The 23,635-nt window shown below is 41.7% G+C and overlaps 3 protein-coding genes across 8 annotated transcripts in view; all 3 read right to left on the bottom strand.

Annotated features, from left to right (window-relative positions):
* CD55 (CD55 molecule (Cromer blood group)) overlaps window positions 1–23,635 on the bottom strand; it is a 141,679-nt gene that overhangs the window by 86,697 nt on the left and 31,347 nt on the right. The window lies entirely within an intron of this gene.
* On the bottom strand, window positions 2,997–9,352 carry LOC118673669 (apolipoprotein R-like). Of its 2 annotated transcripts, none has more exons than XM_036344805.1 (4): window positions 9,184–9,352; window positions 6,241–6,315; window positions 4,215–4,390; window positions 2,997–3,666 (listed from the first exon to the last, which is right to left on the bottom strand). In XM_036344805.1, the coding sequence occupies exons 1-4, from the start codon at window positions 9,266–9,268 to the stop codon at window positions 3,532–3,534; spliced, it is 471 nt and encodes a 156-aa protein (XP_036200698.1). In that variant the 5' UTR covers window positions 9,269–9,352; the 3' UTR covers window positions 2,997–3,531. The 2 variants fall into 2 exon arrangements, with proteins under 2 accessions (XP_036200698.1, XP_036200697.1); XM_036344804.1 differs by having other exon boundaries at window positions 6,241–6,411; window positions 9,184–9,349.
* LOC118673668 (apolipoprotein R-like) overlaps window positions 13,824–23,635 on the bottom strand; it is a 25,705-nt gene continuing 15,893 nt past the window's right edge. For 2 of the 5 annotated variants that reach the window (XM_036344803.1, XM_036344799.1), the window contains 2 exons: window positions 14,734–14,909; window positions 13,824–14,220 (listed from right to left, as the gene is read on the bottom strand). In XM_036344803.1, coding sequence (XP_036200696.1) covers window positions 14,047–14,220; window positions 14,734–14,909 — 350 coding nt within the window. In that variant the 3' untranslated portion in view covers window positions 13,824–14,046. Of the gene's footprint in view, window positions 14,221–14,733; window positions 14,910–15,898; window positions 16,067–18,265; window positions 18,461–22,825; window positions 22,987–23,635 lie in introns of those variants that run through there. The other 3 variants (XM_036344798.1, XM_036344800.1, XM_036344802.1) reach the window with 3 other exon arrangements.

Here is a 23,635-nt window from a genome sequence, read left to right as displayed (position 1 = left end):
GCGGTGAAGGATTGAGAAAAGACAGACAAGAGAAGAAAGCTGGGTCTGGGTGGGACGCTGCCTTCTCTAATGGAGAGACAGCGCCAAGGCCTGCAAGCCCAGTCTTTATTTTATAGCCAGATTCCACGAGGCAAAATAAGGGCGTGGTTACAACGTTTTCATGGGTTTCGAATCTACTCAATTACATGCACCTGATCAAGCTTTGTTTACTTGCTGCGCCTCCCGCAGCCCATATCACTCAGCCACGTGGGACCACAGGTTCGGACCATAAGGTCAAGCTGTGGCTATAAGTGTGCTGGGACTTGCACGTGGCTTTGCCATGAGAGGATGGTGCCCTCTCATTAGTCCCAGGCTTCTGCCTGTCCAAACGCTGTAGCCGCTCTCCACAAATACATAATGCTTAAAAATAATATATGCAGAATGAGAATATTATTTAGAAATATATAGATAAATATTATAAGAGCCAAAGGAGCTGAAAGTGACTATTGGGGGTGGGGGGTGGGGAGGAGGAGGTAGGGAGGATAAAACCAAAGGATAAGATTAAATGAGTTGGAACACTAGAGTTTTCATTGTAAGTCTTCTTGGATTCTTTTATTTTTAAATTATTTTATGTATTGCTTTAATAAAATAGTAAATTGTCAAAAATAAAGTTGCATAAATAGTAGAGGTTTAAATATATTACTTAAAGCCATGAAAATAACTAAGCAATAAAAGAAAAATAAATAAATGAGACTGACCAATAGAGAGAGAGAGAGAGAGAGAGAGAGAGAGAGAGAGAGAGAGTGGGGAGAGGGCAGGGCAGGAGCTAGAGTGATAATTTTATAGCAAGAAATTAAAATACATGGCTTAGAGATAAAAAGTCAAGTGATATAGTGTGTGTATCCTCTTCAGCGGGGCTAAGCTAATCAGCAGGAGCTGTAGGACTGAGGCACAAAGAGAGGAATTTTATTTTTATTTTTTACCACCCTCTTTGAATTATTGCGTGCACATACACGTATTAGTTTTATCATTGTGATTATGTGAAATTAATTTAGGGGGGAAAAAGTGACATAATTCACATCCCTGCGAGAATGTCTCCACACTGCCCCCCACAGAGTCTTGAGGGTGAGGAAATACAGAAAGACTCATATTTCAGAGATTCCTCTAGATCTCCACAGCGTGGTGCTCAAGCCTAATGGATGGTCCTTTGTTTATTTGAGTATATTCGTAAGTTTTTGGATATAAATCCCTGAGACTCGGGAAAGACCAAGAGCTAAAATCCTTTCCCTAATAAAGGGAAATGGGTTCCTGGGATAGTGAGAGCAAGAATGGATCCCGTGTGGCAAGGAGAGACTTGAGGGGGAAAGTGGCAGATCAGACCAGCCCGGAGGCTGGCAGGGTCATGCAGAGAAAGCCAGCCAGAAGATAGTCCTGATGGCAGTGGAAGCCAATGGTCTTTTCCAATTAGTTATGTCACACGCGTTGTGGAAGTCCAGTGTTGTAGCAGCCTCATACCCCTCTGTTAACTCTAAGCTTTAGTAAAAGCCAGCTATGCAGCTTTCTTTCTTTTTTAAAAAAATGCTTTTATTGATTTTTAGAAAGAAAGAAGAGAAACAGACATATCAATGAGAGAAACATCATCAATCAGCTGCCTCCTGCATGCCCCCTAGCGGGGATTAAGCCGGCAACCCGGACATGTACCCTGACCAGGAATCTAACCCTGACCTCTTGGTTCCTAGGTCCACGCTCAACCATTGAGCCACACTGCCGGGGCCACACAGTATAACTGTATAACTGTTATTTTGCAGAAATCCAGGAAAGAGGCGATGCTCTCCACTATTAATGAAGGGGCGGTGGCGAACCGGAAGTAGCCAGAGTAAGAAGCATGAGTGGAATGAGATTTCAAAGGAGCCCAAAACTGGAAGAAATGGTGACTGTTGGAAATATAAGGCGCCCAAGAATATCCAGAGATGTAAGAGGGACTCATGAAGTCAGCGCCGCCCAGCCCCTCACATCCCCTTTACCATTTCTGTGCACTCCTCTGCCGGCTTCTCTGTGCTTTGGTTTCTAAAGGCCATGCCTTCTACTCTCTTGGCTGCTGGACAGCTCTGTCCCCACATAGAGAGAGCGGGGTGTCCCGGGGGGCTCCTGAGCCCCCGGAGTGGCCATTTACCAATAACTGACGGGTACAGCGGAATGAAAGCCCAGTTTCTTTGCCTGGAATTGGGACAGAGCTCAAGCACATTCCTAGTGGAGAGTTCCCTTTGGGACAAGGCTAAGCCATTCTCTTTGCCTGATCACCTTGCTAGGCCCCTTCCCTGCCTTCCCCGCTCTCCCTACCTCCGTTCCCATTTCTTAATAAATTGCTTGTACACGAATCCTCTCCTCAGTGTCTGCTTCTGGGGAATCTGACTTAAAAGAGACACGAAAGCCATTTTAATAGACATATTTCCAAAGTGGTTAGATGCAACTGGAAGACTTAGGCATGCCCAACAGGAATGTTTGGGGGCACATAGATCAGGCCTTCAAAGGCTTTCAAGCTAGTTATTCTTGAATGGAAGGAAAGTTGTGCAAAACCAAGTGAAGCTAAAAATATAAAGAGGGATTGTCAAGGGCGGGGGAAAAGGGAGACATATGTAATACCCTTTGTAATACTTTAAGCAATAAAACATAAAAAAAAGAAGCTTCAATAAACATTTTCAAGGTAAAAAAAAAATATATAAAGAGGAAGTGAGAAGTTGTTCCAGAGAAATACTGGTGATCACATAGGGAGAGAAAGGAGAAGACGTGGAGGAAGATGTGATATTTGACCTGCGCATTGAAGGATGAGTAGGAAGTGAAGATGCAGGGTAAAGACACCTCAGACAAGGCACAAACATGTATTTTTGAGGACCACATGTACCCTGAAATATGGTAAGAGGGAAAAGGGCATAAATCAGAGAAACAACAGAGAATGATTCATAGAGGACCCTAGTTTTGCATTACACAGGAATTAAAGCGGAAACAAAGACACTGAATTTTTGACAGGTGATTCTTTATTTCTGCCGTTCCACCAAATCCAGGAAAACAGAGCTTAATATGAGCTAAGATACAAGTGATCAATAGTTCTACATTATCAGTGTCACTAAGATTCTTCTAAAACAGATGTTTGTTTTTTCCCCCAGTAAATAATACTTAAAATACAGTAGACTTGCTAATAAGAAATATACCTAATGCTTTACTAGGGGGTGATGAGTGAGGGGAAAGCGATGTACTGTTTTCTTTTTCTTTTTTATTTTTATTGATTAAGGTATTACAAATGTGTCTTTATACCCCCATTGTCCCCTCATCCCCTCAGTCCTGCCCCTGCCCTCACCCCCTGTTGTCTGCGTCCATCTCTTATGCTTATATGCATGCATACAAGTCCTTTGGTTGATCTCTCCTCCTTACCCCCACCCTCCCCTGGCTTTCCTCTGGGGTTTGAGAGTCTGATCGATGCTTCCTGTCTCTAGATCTGTTTTTGTTCATCGGTTTATGTTGTACTGAGTTCTAACGGGTGTTCCTCCTCAAGTCTTACTCTTGCTTGAGTCGTTTAATCTCCAGAGACAGTTTGTACACGTCCAGGGCCATTTTCACGTCCGCGGGGCTTGGGAGACACTGCATGAGTTTGCTGCCTTCTACCACTTGCTCACAGCCATTATGGACTTCCTAAAAGAGAGAAAAAGGATGGATTTTGAGAGAATTTCTCTCCAAACTGTTGGAAGTAGAAGATTCCTTCAGGATGCCTCACTGATGACAACAAAAGTGGAGTATCAGGACCCTCCGCATAGAAATCCAAGATATGAGGGTATAAATCAGAGAAACATCAGAGAATGATTCCAGACCAATGTGGCAGGGGAGGAACAGTGCTGCCGAAGACACTCAGGGCACCTCTTCAGGGACCACCGAAGGGATGGTGTTGATGGCGATGCAAAAGCATAGCACTTATGGTAGAAAATACAGGGCTGGTCCCAGGCTACCTGGGTCTTTGGAACCCTGTCCTCCTATCTAGGGGCCTAGGTTTTCTTGCTATTAAATGAGAGAGTTAGAACTTGCCTTAATGAGCTCACCAAGGGCTTTGAGGGTGAAATTGCTGATTCCAAAAGTGATTTAAACAACTCAGAAACGATTCTTGACGAAAGTCAGAGCTCATCAGTGTTGGTTGGGACCAAGCTCTGGAGAGTGTGATAAAGCTCCCTGATGTGTGTGCCACTTACCCACTCACACTTGGGCACCTCTGGGTACCAGGTCCTGTTTTCAGAGCAGGTGATGTTCTGAGAGTTGACCACACCGTAGCCAGAGTCACACTGGATGGTGACATTTTCAGACTCAATAAACAGATCTTTATCCTCAGACAGCTTCCCATTTTCTACCTCTGGTTTCAGACACAGCGCTGTTGTTCATGGAAACACAATTTTGATCGTCTTGTGATTCTCAGAATAAGATCTTACAATAGTAGAGAATACTGAGGGGTGAATAACACCGATAATAAATTATACCTGCATGATGTGAGTTGTTTTGACCTCTATTTATTGTATTACTGTAACAGTAAAAAATAAAAATAACTTGCATTCTACTATCAACATAAAACATTATTATTATCTCCATTTTGCTAGAGAGGAAAATTAGGTGCAGATAGTTTATGTGACTTGTCTAAGGTTGCATAGCTTTTCGGTAGCATGATTATGATATAAACCTAGGTACTGTGGTCCTAGAATCTGAGTTTTCAAAGCAACTATATCTCAAAACCTTACTTTTTACATGATCCTAAGACTATAATTTTAAGTTGCATATTCTTAATATCTCTTTGCACTGAATGGAAATAATGGAGAGACATTAGTCCCTTGAGTTGTTTTTTATAGTGTGGTATTTTTTTAAAGGCACACCTAACCTTTGTGGTCAACCAGGAACCTCCTATGAAGTCAACTTCGCTGTGAGAATATGGTAGCAGAAACAAAAGCATACATGCAGCACTGCAGAGCTGTGTGGAAACTATGGTCCATTTAATACGTGGTGCAGGGTTCATGGGTTATTCCTTGGGGAAAAACAAACTTTGACTTTTAATTTCCACCATAAGCCCATAGAAATTCCAAGTGGGTTGAGGGTATCCATGTGAAAGATAAAACAATAGGAGACTATATTTCTGTGACCCTGTTGTAGGCAAATATTTCTTACACAGGACACAGAAAGCTCTAACATCAAGAAAAAGATTGATAAATTGAGCCAGATTGGAATGTAGAACTTCTGTTTATAAAAACTAGAATGCTTATACACTACTGGTGGAAATGTAAAGTGTTGCAACCACCTTTGAACAGAATTCAGTATCCCCTACTAAAAATGAATATGTGCATACTCTGTGAAACAGTAATTCTACTCCTAAATTTATTCCCAACAGAAATGTTGGCATATTTGTACCAAGAGACATGCACAAGAATGTTCATAAGAGCATTATTCATAGTAGCCTAAAACATAAAAAATTCAAACTTGTATAAGATACATAAAATGGGGTATCTTCATCCAAAAGAATATTATACAGCAATGAAAATGAATAGCTCTCATTACAAGTAAGAACATAGGTGGTTTTCCAAAACATAATGGTGAGGAAAGAAGCCAGGCACAACAGAGTACATGCATGATTTTCTTATTTTATTTTATTTTTTAATTTTGTTTTATTGCTTAAAGTATTACAAAGAGTATTACATATGTCTCCTTTGTTTTTTCTCCCCTTGACCTTCCCCTGGCCTCCCCTACCCCCCAGTGTCTTGTGCATGATTTTCTTTATATCAAGTTTAAAAGTTGGCAAAAATTAACCCATGCTGTCAGACTAGTGACCTTCTGTGGGTAGCGAATGGGAGAGGACATGTGGAACACTTCTGAGTGTTGGCAACAGTAGTGTTTCTTGACCTGAGTTATAGTTTCATCGGTTGGTTCAGGCTCACTTCATGATACTGGTTGCCCTATATACCTAAGATTTGTGCACAATTCTATAGCATGTTATATTTAAATTAAAACTTTTATTAAAACAAAGCAAAAAGGTGGCCTTATAGAAAACGTACCTCTGAAAACATACATCTTGGTTCACACTTTTAAAATATTGTACTATATGCATGCATTAATATTAACTACATGAAGTGAATAAATAAACAGAATACAAATTTCTAAGTGCTGCCTCTGGCTGGGAGGAGACTCTAGGTTTCACGGTGGTTCTACCTTAACAAGAGCCATCAGTAAAGTTGAAATTACCTTTACACTGAGGGGCTGGAGATGACCATTGTGAACTTCTGCAGGTGATTTGGGGGTCTCCAACCAGAACATATCCTTCATCGCATTCATAGTGCACCACAGTCGTAAAGGAGAAAAATGAACTTATGTCATGATGGGATCCATGGGCAATACCAGGAGGTATTCTGCAATCTTGAATGGTGATACAGAAAGGTGAAAGAGAATGAGCTAGAGTTTGATTAACAATTCAGATTGAGATACTCCTCTCATGAGATAGAACTAAGTCATTAAATCATACTACTGAGGTGTGTTTCATTTCTTTAACAAAATTAAGAGAAAGGATTTGTTAATCCTTCACCACTGTGTTAATCATTTCATATACTAGTATGTTATATCATTTCCTCCGCACATTAACTCTTCGAGGCAGTATTATCATCATGCCCATTCTAAAGAAAAGGAAACACAACCTTTAAGGGGTGAAATATTCTACATAAGTGCCAGTGATTAATAAAATTTGGGGATTAGAACAGCAGTTTCTTGTTACTTTCAATGTCAAGTAATACACCATACTTGAAAAATTGGTGGCTCAGAACCAGTTAAATTAACTTTTTAAGCATAATACTTGGGGAAGTGTTTTATAACGCTTTTGATGTCCGGTGAATACTACCTCTACCCCCAGATAATGCAGATGAGAAAAGGGTTGTGAGAAAGCCTGGTATGTCTTCTTTCAGCAGCTCTGATGATGACAGCAAAAGACAGATTTCTGCGCTGTAGGATTGGTCTGTATTCCTCACATTATTCAGAACAAAGGATAAGTACCGTCCATGGACTAGAACTAGGCTGCATTGAAAAGACACCCAGGTGAAGTCCTCCTCAGGTCTATCCAAAAAGGACCACCTCAAGTGCAAGGAAGGCCTCAGTTAAAAAAAAATCTCTGGGAATCACCAGAAATCTAGGAGATAGGAACAGGGAAGCTATCAACCAGGCTGGGAGGTGGGTTTGACCGTTCCCCAGGAATTGCAGTTGGCAGATCCTCAGTGATGATAAAGCACCCACAAGATCAAACAAACTCACAGGAGAACAGGAGACAGAGCAAGCTTTAAACACCCGAGAGGCCAAGATTCAGCTCAAGTCAAGCACTGCTTCCCTACGTCTGCCCTTCCAAAGCCAAACTCTGGGAAGTTCAGCAATTCCAAGGTAAACTCTGTTTAATCCACCTGTGTGTAAGTCAACAGCTTCCATGTAACCTCAGATTAAGTACCTTCTAAGAAATATAAAAGAGCAGCTCTTGCCCTGGCCAGTTTGGCTCAGTTGATTGGAGTGTCATCCCAAACACCAAATCACAGGCTCTATCCAGGTCGGGGCACATACCTAGAATGTGGGTTCCATCTCAGTTGGGGCACATGCAGGAAGCAAAAGATCAATGTTTACCTCTCCCTCTCCTTTCTTCTCTCTCTAAAGTCAATAAAATCATGTCCTTGGGTGAGGATTAAAAAATAGCTCTTAATTTTCATGAATAACATATGTATGGAGTTCTGTACGAGGCTCTTCAGGTAATATTAAGAGCCATACTTTCAATATACTTAGATAAGATAGAGCCATTTAAATAGCTACACTACAACACCAGTCACACGAGTGCTAGGAGAGTAGGACAACAAATGAGTTCTACCGGAAAAAGCTGACAGAACTGAGGCCTGGAGTATTAGGGAAAGATGTCCAGGAATGACGTGGGGATACACGAAGGATGGGTAGAAGCGAGTAGCTGATAAGATAGCAGAGGCAGATCAATACGGAGGCAATGAGCCAAGTTTCTGGCCTCAGAAGGTTGTTCCTATAAAGAAAAGGGGAGGCAGAATCAGAAAGGGAGATTTCAGGTCAAAGTTGACAGACATTAAATGCCAATTCATAGGATTAAGGCCATCGATAATGGAAGATTTCAGGAAATAGGAGAAAAAGAGACAGGGAAACAGACACATGAAGAAATAATCGAAAGATGTTAACCAACTTAATAAGGTTTTCTTCTGTTACCTCAGACTCCAAGAGAGGAGAACTCAGAGACAACCTGGAGGCCTGAACATCCCCTGGACACGTTCTTCATGCTGTACTGACTCTAGAACCTAATCGTAGTGCTACTCCTCAGTAATGCCCAGGTGTTTGAGGGAAAAATCACCTTCCAGGTAGAAATTCTTCCTTAATAAACCCATGCTTTCCCCCCACCTCTCTCAGTGATGGGGAAGGCATGGCTTCCACACTGTCAAATCAAGCTGCTGGCTCATAAGAGCACTCAACTATTATTTTGGATTCAGGATTTTCCCTTGAAGCTATCCCAAGTCCTACATTTTTTATGCCATGATAGTCATTTTCAGGGAATATGCATAGAGATAGCCATATTATGCAAGTGAATTCTCCTAGGTAAAAAAAAAAATCTAGCACAAGAGAAAAATATTTTGCTTAACGGACATTTCCATTTAGATAACAACAAATTAATTTCCATAACAACAGATCTTCAAAAGTTCTAGTAAGTTCTCTCAAACTCTTTCACTTCTTCATTTGTAAAAACTTTTCGACATTTCAATAACAATGTCTTAAATTTATGTAATGGTTTATAACTCTCTAAGTGTCCTAAATTTTACTCTAGAAAAGTTACTATTAGTGATAATGGACAATATTTTTGCTTTACTGGTAGAATTCCCCCCACCCCCACTCCAATGAATCACTAACTAAGATTGTAGATGGCATAATTAACTTAGTTAGAAGGTATTTTAAACATTTGGGAGCATTGAAATATAAAAAATTTATTTGAAAATTAAAGATTATTCCTTGCTAAAGCAGCCTCACAAGAATTTTTACATATCAACACAATTATTCTAGCCACAAATTGACGACATTTAATGAATTGTTGTTTGGTATTTTTCTTTATATCTTAGAGAAACTACTTCCTTTCCCCATAACCACTGTACTCACCACACAGGCCTGAAGGGCACAGCAGTAGGGTCAAGACCCCCAGGAGGTACAGGGCTGGGAGAATGCTGTGCAACTTGGGGGGCATGGTGCAGAGTCTCAGAGGTGCCACACTGGGCTCAGCTCTCTTAGACACCTCGAATCAAAATGAAGAAATGTTCTGTAAGTAACCGTCAATATGGTGCCTAAGCCAAGGAACTTGGCCTTGGCAAAGTCCCAGCACTGTGTCACCAAAAAGGGAGGGGCAGGGGAGTGACTAGGAGACCAGGTGCTGAGCTCAGATCTGTCAGGGTGAGCTGATAAGGTTTGGGAAGAAGAGTGTGGAGCTTGATGCAAGAGCCCGGTGGGGTTCTGTACATATTTACTATTGTAACCCCAACACTTCATTGCTGTTGGGATGGCAATGGTAATGAGTTTCTTTCTGGACATATGATTCCTCTCTGAGTAAACAAAGGCAGAAGGCACCAGGATTGCAGGTCCTGATGCACAGGGTATGGGTGGGCTCTCCAGGAATTGCAAGGCAGAGTATGAAAGAAGGAAACTATCTGAGAAACAGTCCTTGTCCAACAAATTAGTTTCTTCCATTTGGGGTTTTAATTGCTCATAGAATAAAGTTTTTTAATGTAGAAATTTAAATTTATTTCTAGGTAGCCTATGGTCTACCAAGAACACACTAATATGAGTCTGTGAGAAAATACTCAAGAATCTAGTCCAAACAATAATTATTCTTATAATACTTCAATGGGAGCCTCTTTACTTCCTGGGTTTGCTGATATACCTGAAACACCAAATGACTCACTCTATGAAACGGTTCAGGTGTGGGAACTATGCTAGTCCGTGTCTGCACCTGAGAAGCATGCACTGAAAGGTAAATGCTGGAGATGATCAATTAAGGAGAAAGGAAGGTTCAGTGTGCCTTTTCAACTGTCTGGATGATGCTGGATGCGGAGGAAGCCCAGCGCTTTGTCACTGAGGAGTAAGAGACAAGTGAATGGAAGGCGCATTTGTTCTGCTTCGTGAATTGGTAACCCCAAGACTAAGTGTCTCTTAACCATCGAAGACTGCCTGACTGTTCATCCAGATTATTGCCTAACTTGTCTCCTTAAGTGGGACAGATGAGACTACCAACCTGGATTCCATATCTTGCCCACCAGCTGTGGATATCTGTGCTTAGATAGTTGCCTCAAACAAAAGAGTAAGCTCTGGAAATTGTCCTAAAGGGATCTTCACTACTCAGCTGAACTGGAATGACTACCACGTACCCATAGGAACCAAAATGCTTCTCTCTCAAAAATAAATGAGAAGAATTGTCAAATATAATTGAGTGAAATGGCTACTTCCTTTAGAAAGAGGAATCACAATAAAGAGAAGTGATTTAAAGGATTAACCAGAAGCCTGCTTTTAATCTTTCAGCAGGTAGGGTACCCGAACTTTATATAAATTAGCATAATTAATCTTCAAAAAGCCCTAGGACATAGTTTTTACCTTCCTTGTTGCATAAATGAGGAAACCAGTTTAGATAGAAAAAGTAACCTGCCCTCAAACCTCATAGATAGTTAGTAGCTACCAGGTAGGTCAAATTCTGAGCCCAAGACTGATTTGATCATACAGGCTTTTTCTTTATACCAAAATAATTTCCACTTTTGGGGCAATATTGGCTTCCTGTAAGGACAATGAGTCAGCCATTTGGGAGTAAATCAACACTGTTGGGCCTTCCCCGATGGAATGTCCACCAACAGAAGCTATTGGTGGTCTAGTTAATGGCATAGATTTGTGACCTTCTCCAGGCAATGTGCTGAAATGGCAGGAGCCTCCTCATCCTAATACTTTGGAAGTTCTACCCCAGCCCACAGGAGCAACCAATGCCCAACTAATATTGGGACACAAAAGCCCTGATTCCTTGCCTCAAGTCTGAACAATTCTGTGTGCTGAGCTGGCACGGCCGTGGGTGAACCTGAGAGGGGCGGTCAAGGATTAAGAAAAGACAGACAAGAGAAGGGTCTGGGTGGGACGCTGCCCTCTCTGATGGAGAGACAGCGTCACGGCCTGCAAGTCGAGTCTTTATTTTGTAGCCAGATTCCACCAGGCAAGTAAGGGTGTGGTTACAATAGTCTCATGGATTTCGAATCTACTCAATTACATGCATCTGATCAAGCTTTGTTTACTTGCTGTACCTCCCGTAGCATATATCAGTCAGCCACAGGGGACCACAGGTTTGGACCATAAGGTTAAGCTTACAACTCCAGCCTTTGGCTATAATTGTGCTGGGACTTGCGCATGGCTTTGCCATGAGAGGATCCTGCCCTCTCAGTCCCAGGCTTGAACCTGTCCAAACGCTGTAGCTGCTCTCCACTTTCTGTGAGGCAATGTGTACTCTAGAGCTCTCCATGGATCAAGTGGAGAACCCATCCTTGAGAACACATCCTTGCTCAGTTCCTTAGCTCCCCTACCATGCTACTTCATTGCCTTACAGTTTTGGGGTGTGTGTGTGTGTGTGTGTGTGTGTGTGTGTGTGTGTGTGTGTGTTTGTGTGTGTTTCCTGAAGAGTACAATATCAAAAGTTTAGATACATCTAAATCCATTCTGGAGAAACTGACTGAAGACAGTTTGTACCACAAGTGGACCTCAAAGGCTAACTCTAAGAATTGGATTCTAGACTTGGATCACCACCAGCCAACTGGCAATCACTGGTCATGGGTGAATATTGACAGTGCTGGCTTGCTGTAGCATTGCAGCTATGAACATTTTCACCTGGTAAGTGCCATGGGATGTAGATGGAAGGAGGTGCAATGGCTTGTGCAATACCTCGGACACTTGAGAGGGGCAGTGGAAATGGCAATAATGGTTGTGTAACTGGGTGGCTGATGACCTTAAATACAGACTCAGTGCCACTTAACTGAAAAATGAAAGATCAAGGCAACCAATCACAATTCAAATCCAAGTGTGAAAGCCAGAAGGCGTCCTTGTCAATATTTAATGAAAGCTTGACTCAGGTAGCTGGGAGGATAAACTAAATGCCAAATCAGGATATAATCATAAAAGGCCAACAAAATATCCATCAAGTATTTGGATAAAAACACTTTCAAATACGCAGGAACTCAATATTTTACTTTCTATGAGGAAATACATGAAGAAAGAGGAGAATATAAATTCAAAAACCAAAGGCAGACAGAACAGAAAAGCAAGTACACACACAGGAAAACCTCCACTGCATGTCCAAGTGTATGGCAGACACTGTCAAATTCCTTTCAAGATCACTAGGGCCCTCTCACTTTGGCACACTCTGGACCGCTTCCAACTCTAGGGTCTGCTTTGTCTGTCCATATCTCTATCCTGGAGGTTACTTCACACAGTCCCTTAGGTGCCATTGGTGCCCTTAGGGCACCAGTGTCAGCGTGGCCAGGAGCATGCCTAGCTGGTCTGCAGTGGGGGCAGGTGTCCTGAGAGCAAGACCTATTGGCTAATTACCATTGGTCTTCATTCTCCAGAGGACAAATCATAGTTGGGCTCCACACACATTCAGAGGGCAGTCAGCATAACTGAGCTCCTGTCAGCAACAGCAATAATAATCCCCTCAGCAATGCTCCCTCTTTAAACTGGCCTCCCTTCTTCATCTTACTCCCCACCCACTCCTGAGCTTTCTGGGGCCACCTCTCAGGGAAAATAGGTACCCACATGTTCTTGCCTCAATGAAACTCAAAATAAACATGAAGCAAAAGGAATTCCTCATAGCAGGAGCAGGTAATGGCATTCAACACCAAGGATAGATACCTCCCAGTAAGGGGGTTTCCATAACAGTCCAGGCCCCTCTATGAGACCTGTAATATACTGAAAGCATGCTCTACATTGCCTCTTCAGAGTATGTCTGGGAAAATTAAACCAAAGAGGCCAATGTTAACCATAAGGTACTGTGTACTAGGGAAAGACAAACAAGCCAGTTGAGCTGAGATATGAGTGAGAACCCAAGTCCACATGCAGGACCCATACAAAACAATGAATGTAGTAACTTTATGTAAAAACATTGTTGGGTTTGTATATGGACCTCATTGCAGAGAATGCAAGGTTGGAGGAAGTGGTGAGTGGAAGTGAGTAGAGCCTCCGAAATACCTCGAGATATAAAAGCGATTCGCATGGGGTGTCTCCCTGTGTGTGGGATAGTTGCTCAAGGCTTTTTACTTGTCTATTAAAGAAAATGAGAACCAGATCAGGTGGAGGACTTGCGAATGCACAGGAGCTGTCACGTGGGCTTCACCTTCACCGAGCTTTCAGAGTTTGATCTCTGAGGATGAAAGAAGGGGTCAGACACATGTAAATGCCCTTCATATAAGATCAAGTCAAGAGGCAGCCTTAGCAAGTCAGAGAGCAAGCACTTGGGGCTTTACAAAGGGTGCAACTCTCTGCCAATAGGAGAGAGTGGACAAGACTTTTGGGGCATGTTGACATTTAATGTAAATACTGAGGACCTGGTGATTTGCACATGGGGAACATGCAGTAAGGTAATCCAGGAAAATATAACTGACGTGAACCCAAGTCCACAAGCAAGACCCATACAATACAATTAATGTAGTAACTTTATGGAAATACATTTTGGGGTCTGTATATGGACCACATTTCACAGAGCCTCAATGACCACAAACACAAAATTGTTCTCTATAAGTAAATTTTTAATGGAAAAATGTGCAATTTGTGTCCAAAAAAGCAAAAATGTGAGCCACAAGGTTATCAACAATTCTATAATATCAGAGCACTAGCAAAATAAAAAATATTCCGTTTTTAGGTATTCATTACAATGCAAAAGAATGGCAGATTTCTAAACTAAAGTGACCCATATTGAATGGAAGACAGCAGGGCACCTTCTGGGAAAAATCAGTGTGGGGACACCAGAGTGGATAGCTTTGCCTTGTCCCTCTGCAGTTTTAGGCGTTCAATTTCCAATGACAATTTATACAGCTCCCGGGCCATCTTCACATCCTCCACGCAAGGGAGACTCTGTATGAGTTTTCTGCCTGCTTTCACTTGCTCACTACCTGGAGGGACCACCTAAAAGAGATGTAGGTGGTTAGTAGTTGGGAGGCTTCTCTGAGATCCTGACAATGCAGGTCAGGGAGTCGGGTCCAAGACACCCAGGATTGACGGGAGAGCAGGACAACCAGGAGACCCCGGGCCCCACTGTAGTCTTCCCCAGAAGAATATAGATCTTCCTGATCTGAGCGTGCCAGAAGGCCTCTGTGGGGACAGAGGCTACTTTGGCTACCCATCCAGACATGGAAAACAGTGTGTTATACAGTCTAGAAAAGGAAATGTAGGAGTGCTCCCAGGTCTCTGAGGACCCCCTCTCCTTACAAGGCTCGGCGTTCCCTGTTCTCAAGTGAAAGAAGGAAAACCTGCCATCCTAACGTGTGTTCCAAGGGAAAGAAAGAGAGTCCTTTTGAATGACTGAGGAATGAGTCCTGGCCAGTCAGATCTGGCCTCTGCTGGCTGCGACAGTGCTTTGGGGAGGCACCATTTTTAGGGATTGAAAGCACAGGGAGTTCCTTGAATTGTGCCACTTACCCACTCACACTTGGATCCCTCTGGGTACCAGGTCCTGTCCTCCAAGCAGGTGATGGTTTGGGGACCAACGATAGCATAGCCAGAGTCACACTGCATGGTGACATTTTCATTTTCAACAAACTGATCCTTATCCACAAGCAGATTCCCATGTTCTATCTCTGGTCTCGGACATACAGCTACAAGGAAAGCATAGTTAAGCAATCTGTAAGTCTAAGAAAAGAAGACATGATCACAGGCTAGCATTATTAAAATGAACTGCATGTAGGTGCTGCTCATTGTCTTATGTTTTTTTTTCTTTTGAGAGCAATAATATTAGCTCCCATGTTAATTGAGCATTGGCTCATATCATTCTCCAGGGCTCACCAATTTATGTGATTATCTCATTGAAGTCTCACTCCTCTCTATAAAGTGAGCACTGTTATTATTCACATTTAAGTAAGAAAAAATGAGATAGAGAGAGGTTAAGCAACTAGTTGAAGACGTAACAACTTTAAATTACATCACAGGGTATGAAAAAGGCACAGGACCCCAGACTCAGCCATCAAGGCAACAGTCCTTTCCATTGTGATCCCTACAGAACACTGGGGATAAAATATTCTCTCTTGCCCATTGTCCTCTTGTGAGCAAAAGAACCAATGGTGACAAATTCCTAGTGTTGTTGATTGCAAAGTACACTAAACCTGTATCATGCAAACAGCACACCTGACCTTGATGCCTCCCACCCCCACATCAGTTTGCAAACTGGGAATCCACACCACAGGCCTCCAGCATTGGCAGGTGGTGCCCTACACTGCATGAGGCTCACTTCCTGGTGTTTGGAATCAGCCCCTGAGAGCCTACCTTCATGCCAGAGCAAGTTTCCATGAAAATTTTGCTCCAGGCCACAGGAAAATGTCCCGCCTGTGGACGGTTTCCAGAGATATACAAGAAAGTGGAACAGGGGCTGCCTCAAGGAGGCTGAGTTTTGTAACTGGGAGAAAGAAATAGGGGAGATTAATGTTTCTATATACCCCTTGTACTTTTGTTTGCTTTGGGTGCCATTTGGATATACTAATTATTTAAAATAAATAAATCCCATGTTTTTGTTCTGCCTCTGGCTACAAAGAAACGTTATTCTCAATCCCTGTATGAGAGATCTTCTCACTTATCCGTGGGCTGGAGTTACCTTTGCATTGAGGAGGTGGACCAGACCAGCGTGAATAACTGCAGTAGAGTATGGGATTTCCAACCAGAGTGTATCCTTTGTCACATTCATATTTAGCCACATCAGGTGAGAATGTGTGTGTAGTTAGTTTAGGACGTCCATGGTCAATGACAGGAGGATAATAGCAACCTTGTTGGGAAGACATAAAGTGAGAGAGCTTGAGCTTATAGGACATAAACAACAACACATCCCAGAATCTGTGTGCTTTCTGAGGGCTCTGTCCTGTCCTGCCATCTTCTCTGCCCAAGGGATCACTTAGCCAAACCCAAGTACCTGTGCTGCCCTCCCGTAAGCCTCATGATGAAGAACCATGAGGGCACCCTAGTGGGTCCATTCTCCATATTGGGTCATTGACCTGTGAGGTAATAGCAATCACATGCAGGAAGGCCAAGTAGAAACTATTGATCTGCCCCAGACCCCTTCCTCTTAAAGCAAGGAAAGTCAATTTAAAATATATGTCATCTTAACCAATGTCACTCCATAAATTTACTTTAAAATCAAGTAAGGGAGAAATTAGTGCCACTCTTAAAGAACTAAAGATGCAGAAGTGGTCATTCTCATCATATCTCTATTTATTTCCCTAGTCTGTCTACTACAAAAATTAGAATTCTGGACAATTACAGTAGACTGTTGAACACTCAACATTGTAGCCCCTACTGCAGACCCTGTACCAGATATGGTAACTTTGCTTTAATATGTCTGCAGGGTAATGAGGCCACTGTTTTAGCAAAGGCCTTCTTTCCCACCCTCTCAGAAAAGAAGATCAGAAACAATGTGCACACACATGAAAGGGTCAAGATCATACATTTGCCATTTTACCCTTGTCCTATGAAAACTCACCTGCCCCTCTCATAAGAGCCTGAAGTTACATGCGCATCTGAACATATAAAGAATATCACATCAATCCAGTATATCAGTGGAATCATATTAATTCTATTGAATGAGCAAGAAGATGCTAGCATGATGTAAGATAATAGAAATATATCCCCCTCAATTTCTGGGACTAAGATCCTGAAACCACTGCAATTTCCTTTTTGATAAGAGCACTAGGAACATCTTTTATTCTAATAAGGTGACTCTGGGTGAGTTCCTGGGAGGTGCTAGTCACCAGAAGGACCAAACCATGACTAGAAGTTTGGCATCTTCCCCTCTTCCAGAGATACCCCGGAAACCGAATTAATACTTGATGGTGCCTACATGAGGAAGCCTCCATAAAATTCCAAGAGTAGGGAGTTCAAAGAGCTTCCAGATGCATGATCACATCCACCCACTGGGAGGGTGAAGAACCACAACTCCATGGTCACAGAAGCTCCATGTTTGGGACCCTCCCAATCTTTGCCCCATGTATTTCTTCATCTGGCTATTCATTCATCTCCTTTTCATATCTGTTAAAGGCTTAGTTGAAGTGCAGGTGAGAGATAGTACTTTACAATAATGGGGTTTTACAATATTAGTTACAGTAACTTTAAGAACACAGTATTCACTTTAAATCAAAGATCTACCTTTATATGGTATTGGGTTCCCAATAAAAAAAGAGTCCATGAGCCTAGGAACCAAGAGATGGAAGCATGACTAGCCCCATTTATATTCACTCTAAGTGAACTTTTGGGGAAAATGGGCTGCTAATCCCTGAACTCTGTGACCTGCAGATAGAAAAGTACTGGTAGGCAAAGTGGAAACACTTCAACTAAGGGAGATAAGATTCCCATTGATTTCTCAACTGTGACTGATACCTGGTCACTCTGAAGCTCCTTTGGGCTCCTTCTTTCAGAAGGAAAGGCAAAGAATCACTATCCAGGTAGCCGTGATTATTCCTGATCATGAACAAAAAGGGTTATGGAAAAACAGTGGGAGATGGGAGGATTGTGTTTAGTACTTAAGTGCTCTTGGTAAGGGAGATGTAGGCATTTCACACTGAGAGATAGGCTGAAGAAGAGCTTAGAGGCAGCAGAAGAACGGAAGCAAGTTCAAATAGATTTAGAGCCTTGTTCTACAGCTTAAGGAATATGGACCAGAAACACTGAAAAAGAAGAGAATAAATACCAAGAAACAGAACACAATAGTCCAGAAGTCTAGCTCATCTATTAGTTGTGGCCTAATTTCACTGCTTCAGGAAAGGAAACCAAGAAGGTCAAGAAAATGGGAGCAACCATTGGGGAGAAAAGAGAAATTTGAAATGCAGACAGTGCTATTACACAAATGTATGCATTCTAAGAATCATGCAGAGCACAGAAATTCTTTTTACCTAATTGGAACCCTTCCTTTAATAATCGCACATACTTTGATATGAAGAAACTTCTAACATAATATAATTCCATAAACTCTTACTCTCTCCACATGTTGGTGTGTCAGGACTCCAGGTGCCATCTCCTTGGCATGAAGCTTCAGCGATACGTCTCCCATTACATGAATATAAAATCAAATCTCCATGGAAATATTCGCACTTATTGGCCAAACCTTTTCTCTGCTGTCTTTGCAGAATAATTTTTCCATGATTCAGCTGTGGTACTGGACAGCAAACCTCTAAAAAATAAAAAGTGAGGCTGATAAAAAGTGAGGTTAGTAAAATCACCATGAGGATTACCCAATGGCTAATAACTTCATTTGCACCTTAAGAAGAAGAGTTTGCCTCAGAAGAGAGGTTGGGGAAACAGACAAGGGTCCCCGAGACACCTTGAGTCCTTGGTCCCTGTCTCTGATTTGCTAAAGTAGTTCAATCCAGTCACTTCCTTCCAAGTTAATAATTGCATGAGGGGCCACCAAAATGAGAAGTTGGATTAAACCTGGATGAAAATGTAAATTTTCAAAATTATTCAAGAGCAATGACAAGTAACACTTATCTCCTTATGGCTTCACTAGAGTGACATCCTTATTAAGCTTTCTAATAACGTATGCTTCCCAAAACGCAGAAGGAAGAATGTTCTCAAAAGTTTATATTGGCTTCTAGTTGAGATGGTGGCATCAGTAAAACGTAGTTCTTGCCTCTCCCCTCACAACCACATCAAAATTGCAACTAAACAGAACAAACATCATTCAAAACAACCACAATGTGGCTGAATGGAAGTTCTACAACTAAGAAATTAAGGAGGAAGCCACATCGGTACTGGGGGAAGGGCAGAGATGTGAAATGGGCTGGTCCCACACCCACATGTGGCAAATAAAAACCGGGAGAGCTCTTCAAAACCCAAGCCCTTGCTGGTCTCTTCTGGCAAAAGCAGTCATCCTGTTGAATTACTATAATCATAAATTTAACTTGAGGAACACAAGTATACTTGTCCAACAAGATGCTACCATGATGTGAGATAATAGAAAAATATATACACTGAGTGGCCAGATTATTATGACCACCTGACATTTGTAGGCAAATTAGCTATAATTTCGTGTTGAAGTTTCTAGGGGGCCAGACCATTATAAATAGGGAAGCAGGTTGTGTACCACAATAGTAGAAGTGATTTTTTTTCTGAAGATATGTGTAAACAATGCAATTTAACAGCCTTTGAACATGGGATATATTTGAATGTCAGTGGCCAGATTATTATGACCACCTGATCTTTGTAGGGAAATTAGCCGTTCACTGCATCATAGGGGATATGGAAGCCGAAGGCCTATTTGAACACCTTTGCTGTCTGCAGTTACCCAGATAAAATGCCTCCAATTCACACAGGAACACAAGGATTGGACAGTCGAGCATTGGAAAAAAGTCATGTGGTCTGATAAATCACGTTTCAGTTGCATCATGCAGAGAGCAGAGTGAGAATTTTGTGGGAACATCATGAAAGCATATACATGCATGAGTACAACCTTTCAAGCTGGTGGGGACAGTGTTATGGTTTGGGGCATATTTTGCTGGCATGATTTGGGCCCTTTAATTTGTGTGGAACAACGTCTGAATAGCACAACATACCTAAGTATCGTTGCTGATCAAATTCATCCTATCATGTTGATGGCGTATTCCAATGGAGATGGCTTCTTCCAACAACACAATGTGCCATGCCATGGTGCTCATATTGTGCAGGAGTGGTTTCAAGAACATGAGGGAGACTTTACCTTGCTTAGGTGGCCCCCACAATCACCAGATCTCAATCCAATTGAGCATTTATGGGACGAAGTTAAAAGAGCCATCACGCAGCTGGTTCCACAACCATCAAATCTCACAGAACTGGACAGTGCTATTCATCAGGCATGGTGTCAGATTCCTCGCATCACTGTTCAACATCTCCTGGAGTCAATGCCAAATAGTATCGCCGCAGTATTGAAGGCAAAAGGTGGACCAAGGAAGTACTAATGGGATGGTCATAATAATCTGGCCACTCATCATAATATATATCCTATGTTCAAGGGATGTTAAATCGCATTGTTTACCCATATCTTCAGAAAAAAATCACTTCTACTGTCGTGGTAAACAACCTGCTTCCCTATTTATAATGGTCTGGCCCTTTAGCAACTTCAGCACGAAATTATAGCTAATTTGCCTACAAATGTCAGGTGGTCATAATAATCTGGACACTCGGTATATATATAACTTTAAAAATATACAACTTTATCAAATTAATCAAACCCTCGGAAGAGGTCCAAAGGACCTCTGATTTGTAGTCTAGTTGGACAGAAGTTGGGGGGTAATCTGGGGACCTACTCCTTATGACTGGCATTCGAATCGGGGTGGGACCAGTCTTGTGGGAGTGAGCCCTTAACCTGTGGGATCTGACACTCCTCCAGGGAGACAGTGTTATGAATATATTAAAATTTAGGACACCCAGTTGGTGTCATGAGAATTGTGTGATAACATTCTGTTTAATGCACCTGTGTACAAATCAACAGCTTCCATATAACCTCAGATTAAGTACCTTCTGAGAAATATAAAAAATAGCTCTTGCCCCGGCTGGTGTGGTTCAGTGTGTTGGAGCATCATCCGAGACACCAAAATGTCACAGGTTTGATTCCTGATCAGGGTACACACCCAAATTGTGAGTGTGATCCCTAGTTAGGGTGCATGCAGGAAGCAACAGGTCAATGTTTCCCTCTTCCTCTCCCTTCCCCTCTCTCTCAAATCAATAAAGTCTTATCCTTAGGTGAGGTATAAAAAAAACAGCTCTTAATTTTCATGAATAACATATGTAAGGAGTTCTGTACTAGGCTCTTCCGGTAATATTAAGAGCCATACTTGCAATATACTTAGATAAGATAGAGCCATTTAAATAGTTACACTACAACACCAGTCACACGAGTGCTAGGAGAGTAGGACAACAAATGAGATCTACTGGAAAAGGTTGACAGAACTGAGGCCTGGATTATTAGGGAAAGATGTCCAGGAATGACGTGGAGATACACGAAGGATGGGTAGAAGCGAGTAGCTGGTAAGATAGCAGAGGCAGATCAATACGGAGGCAATGAGCAAAGTCTCTGGCCTCAGAATTTTGTTACTATAAAGAAAAGGGGAGGCAGAATCAGAAAGGGAGATTTCAGGTCAAAGTTGACAGAAATTAAATGCCATTTCAAAGGGTTGAGGCCATCGATAATGGAAGATTTCATGAAATGGGAGGTAAAGAGACAGGGAAACAGACACATGAAGAAATAATTGAAAGATGTTGACCAACTTAATAAGGTTTTCTTCTGTTACCTCAGACTCATAGAGAGGAGAACTCAGAGACAACGTGGAGTTCTGAACATCCCCTGGGCACGTTCTTCATGCTGCACTGACTCTAGAACAGCCCTGGGCAAACTACGGCCCTCGGGTCGGATCCAGCCCGTTTGAAATGAATAAAACTATTGAAAAAAAAGACCGTACCCTTTTATGTAATGATGTTTACTTTGAATTTATATTAGTTCACACAAACACTCCATCCATGCTTTTGTTCCGGCCCTCCGGTCCAGTTTAAGAACCCATTGTGGCCCTCGAGTCAAAAAGTTTGCCCACCCCTGCTCTAGAACCTAATCGTAGTGCTACTCCTCAGTAATGCTCAGGTGTTTGAGGGAAAAATCACCTTCCAGGGAGAAATTCTTCCTTAATAAACCCATGCTTTCCCCCCACCTCTCTCAGTGATGGAGAAGGCATGGCTTCCCCACTTTCAAATCAAGCTGCTGGCTCACATGAGAACATTCAACTATTACTTTAGATTAGGATTTTCCCTCAAAGCAATATCAAATCCTACATTTTTTATGCCATGATAGCCATTTTCAGGGAATATGCATAGAAATATCTTCATAATGAAGATGAATTCTCTCAAGTAAAACAAAAAATTCTAGCACAAGAGAAAAATATTTTGCTTAAAGGACATTTCCATTGAGATAATATAACAAGTTAATTTCCATGACAACAAATATTTGAACAGTTATGGTTAAGTTCTTTTAAACTCTTTTATTTCTCCTTCATTTGTAAAAAAATTTTCTCCACTTTAATAACGATGCCTTATATTTATATAATTTTTATAGTTCTCCAAGTGCCCTACCTTTTACTCCACAAATAATAAGTATTTGTGATAACAGACAATATTTTTCCTTTACTGATGAAATTCCCTCCCCTCAATGAATCAATAACTAAGATTGTAGATGGCATAATTAACTTAGTTAGAAGGTAAATATATTGCAAACATTTTGGAGCATTGAAATATAAAAAATTCATTTGAAAATTAAAGATTATTCCTTCCTAAAGCAGTCTCACAAGAATTTTTACATATCAACACAATTATTCTAGACATAATAACAGCCTCTATCTAGAAGAATTTCTTTTATATTTTAAAATTCTTCATTTTATTAATAACGTAGTTCATCTTACTCTTTCAAAAAGCTGATAAATTGCCACCACTTGACTACATTTGATGAACTGTTGTTTGGTATTTTTTTTATATCTTAGAGAAACTACCTCCTTTCCCCAATAACCACTGTACTCACCACACAGGCCTGAAGGGCACAGCAGTAGGGTCAAGACCCCCAGGAGGTACAGGGCTGGGAGAATGCTCTGCAAATTGGGGGACATGGTGCAGAGTCTCAGAGGGGCCACACTGGGCTCAGCTCTCTCAGACACCTCGAATCAAAATGAAGAAATGTTCTGTAAGTAACCGTGAAAATGGTGCCTAAACTAAGGAACTCGGCCTTGGCAAAGGCCCAGCCCTGTGTCACTAAAGGGGAGGGTCAGGGGAGTGACTAGGAGACCAGAGGCTGAGCTCAGCTCTGTCAGGGTGAGCTGGAAAGTTTTGGGAAGAAGAGTGTGGAGCTTGATGCAAGAGCCCGGTGGGGTTCTGTACATATTTACTATTGTAACCCAAGACTTCATCGCTGTTGGGATGGTAACGGTAATGAGTTTCTTTCTGGACATATGATTCCTCTCTGAGTAAACAAAGGCAGAAGGCACCAGGATTGCAGGTCCTGATGCACAGGGTATGGGTGGGCTCTCCAGGAATTGCAAGGCATAGTATGAAAGAAGGAAAAAATCTGAGAAACAGTCCTTGTCCAGGAAAGCGGTTACTTCCAATTGGGGTTTGAATTGCTCATAGAATCAAGTTTTAATGTAGAAATTTAAATGTCTTTCTAGTTAGCCTATGGTCTAGGCCAATGATGGCGAACCTATGACACGCGTGTCAGAGGTGACACGCGAACTCATTTTTTTGGTTGAGTTTTCATTGTTAAAAGGCATTTAAATATTTAAAATAAATATCAAAAATATAAGTCTTTGTTTTACTATGGTTGCAAATAACAAAAAAA

The sequence above is a fragment of the Myotis myotis genome, unplaced genomic scaffold, assembly GCF_014108235.1.
Source record: "Myotis myotis isolate mMyoMyo1 unplaced genomic scaffold, mMyoMyo1.p scaffold_m19_p_18, whole genome shotgun sequence".
NCBI classification, from domain to species: Eukaryota; Metazoa; Chordata; class Mammalia; order Chiroptera; family Vespertilionidae; genus Myotis; species Myotis myotis.
This window is presented reverse-complemented; position numbering and strand designations above follow the sequence as displayed.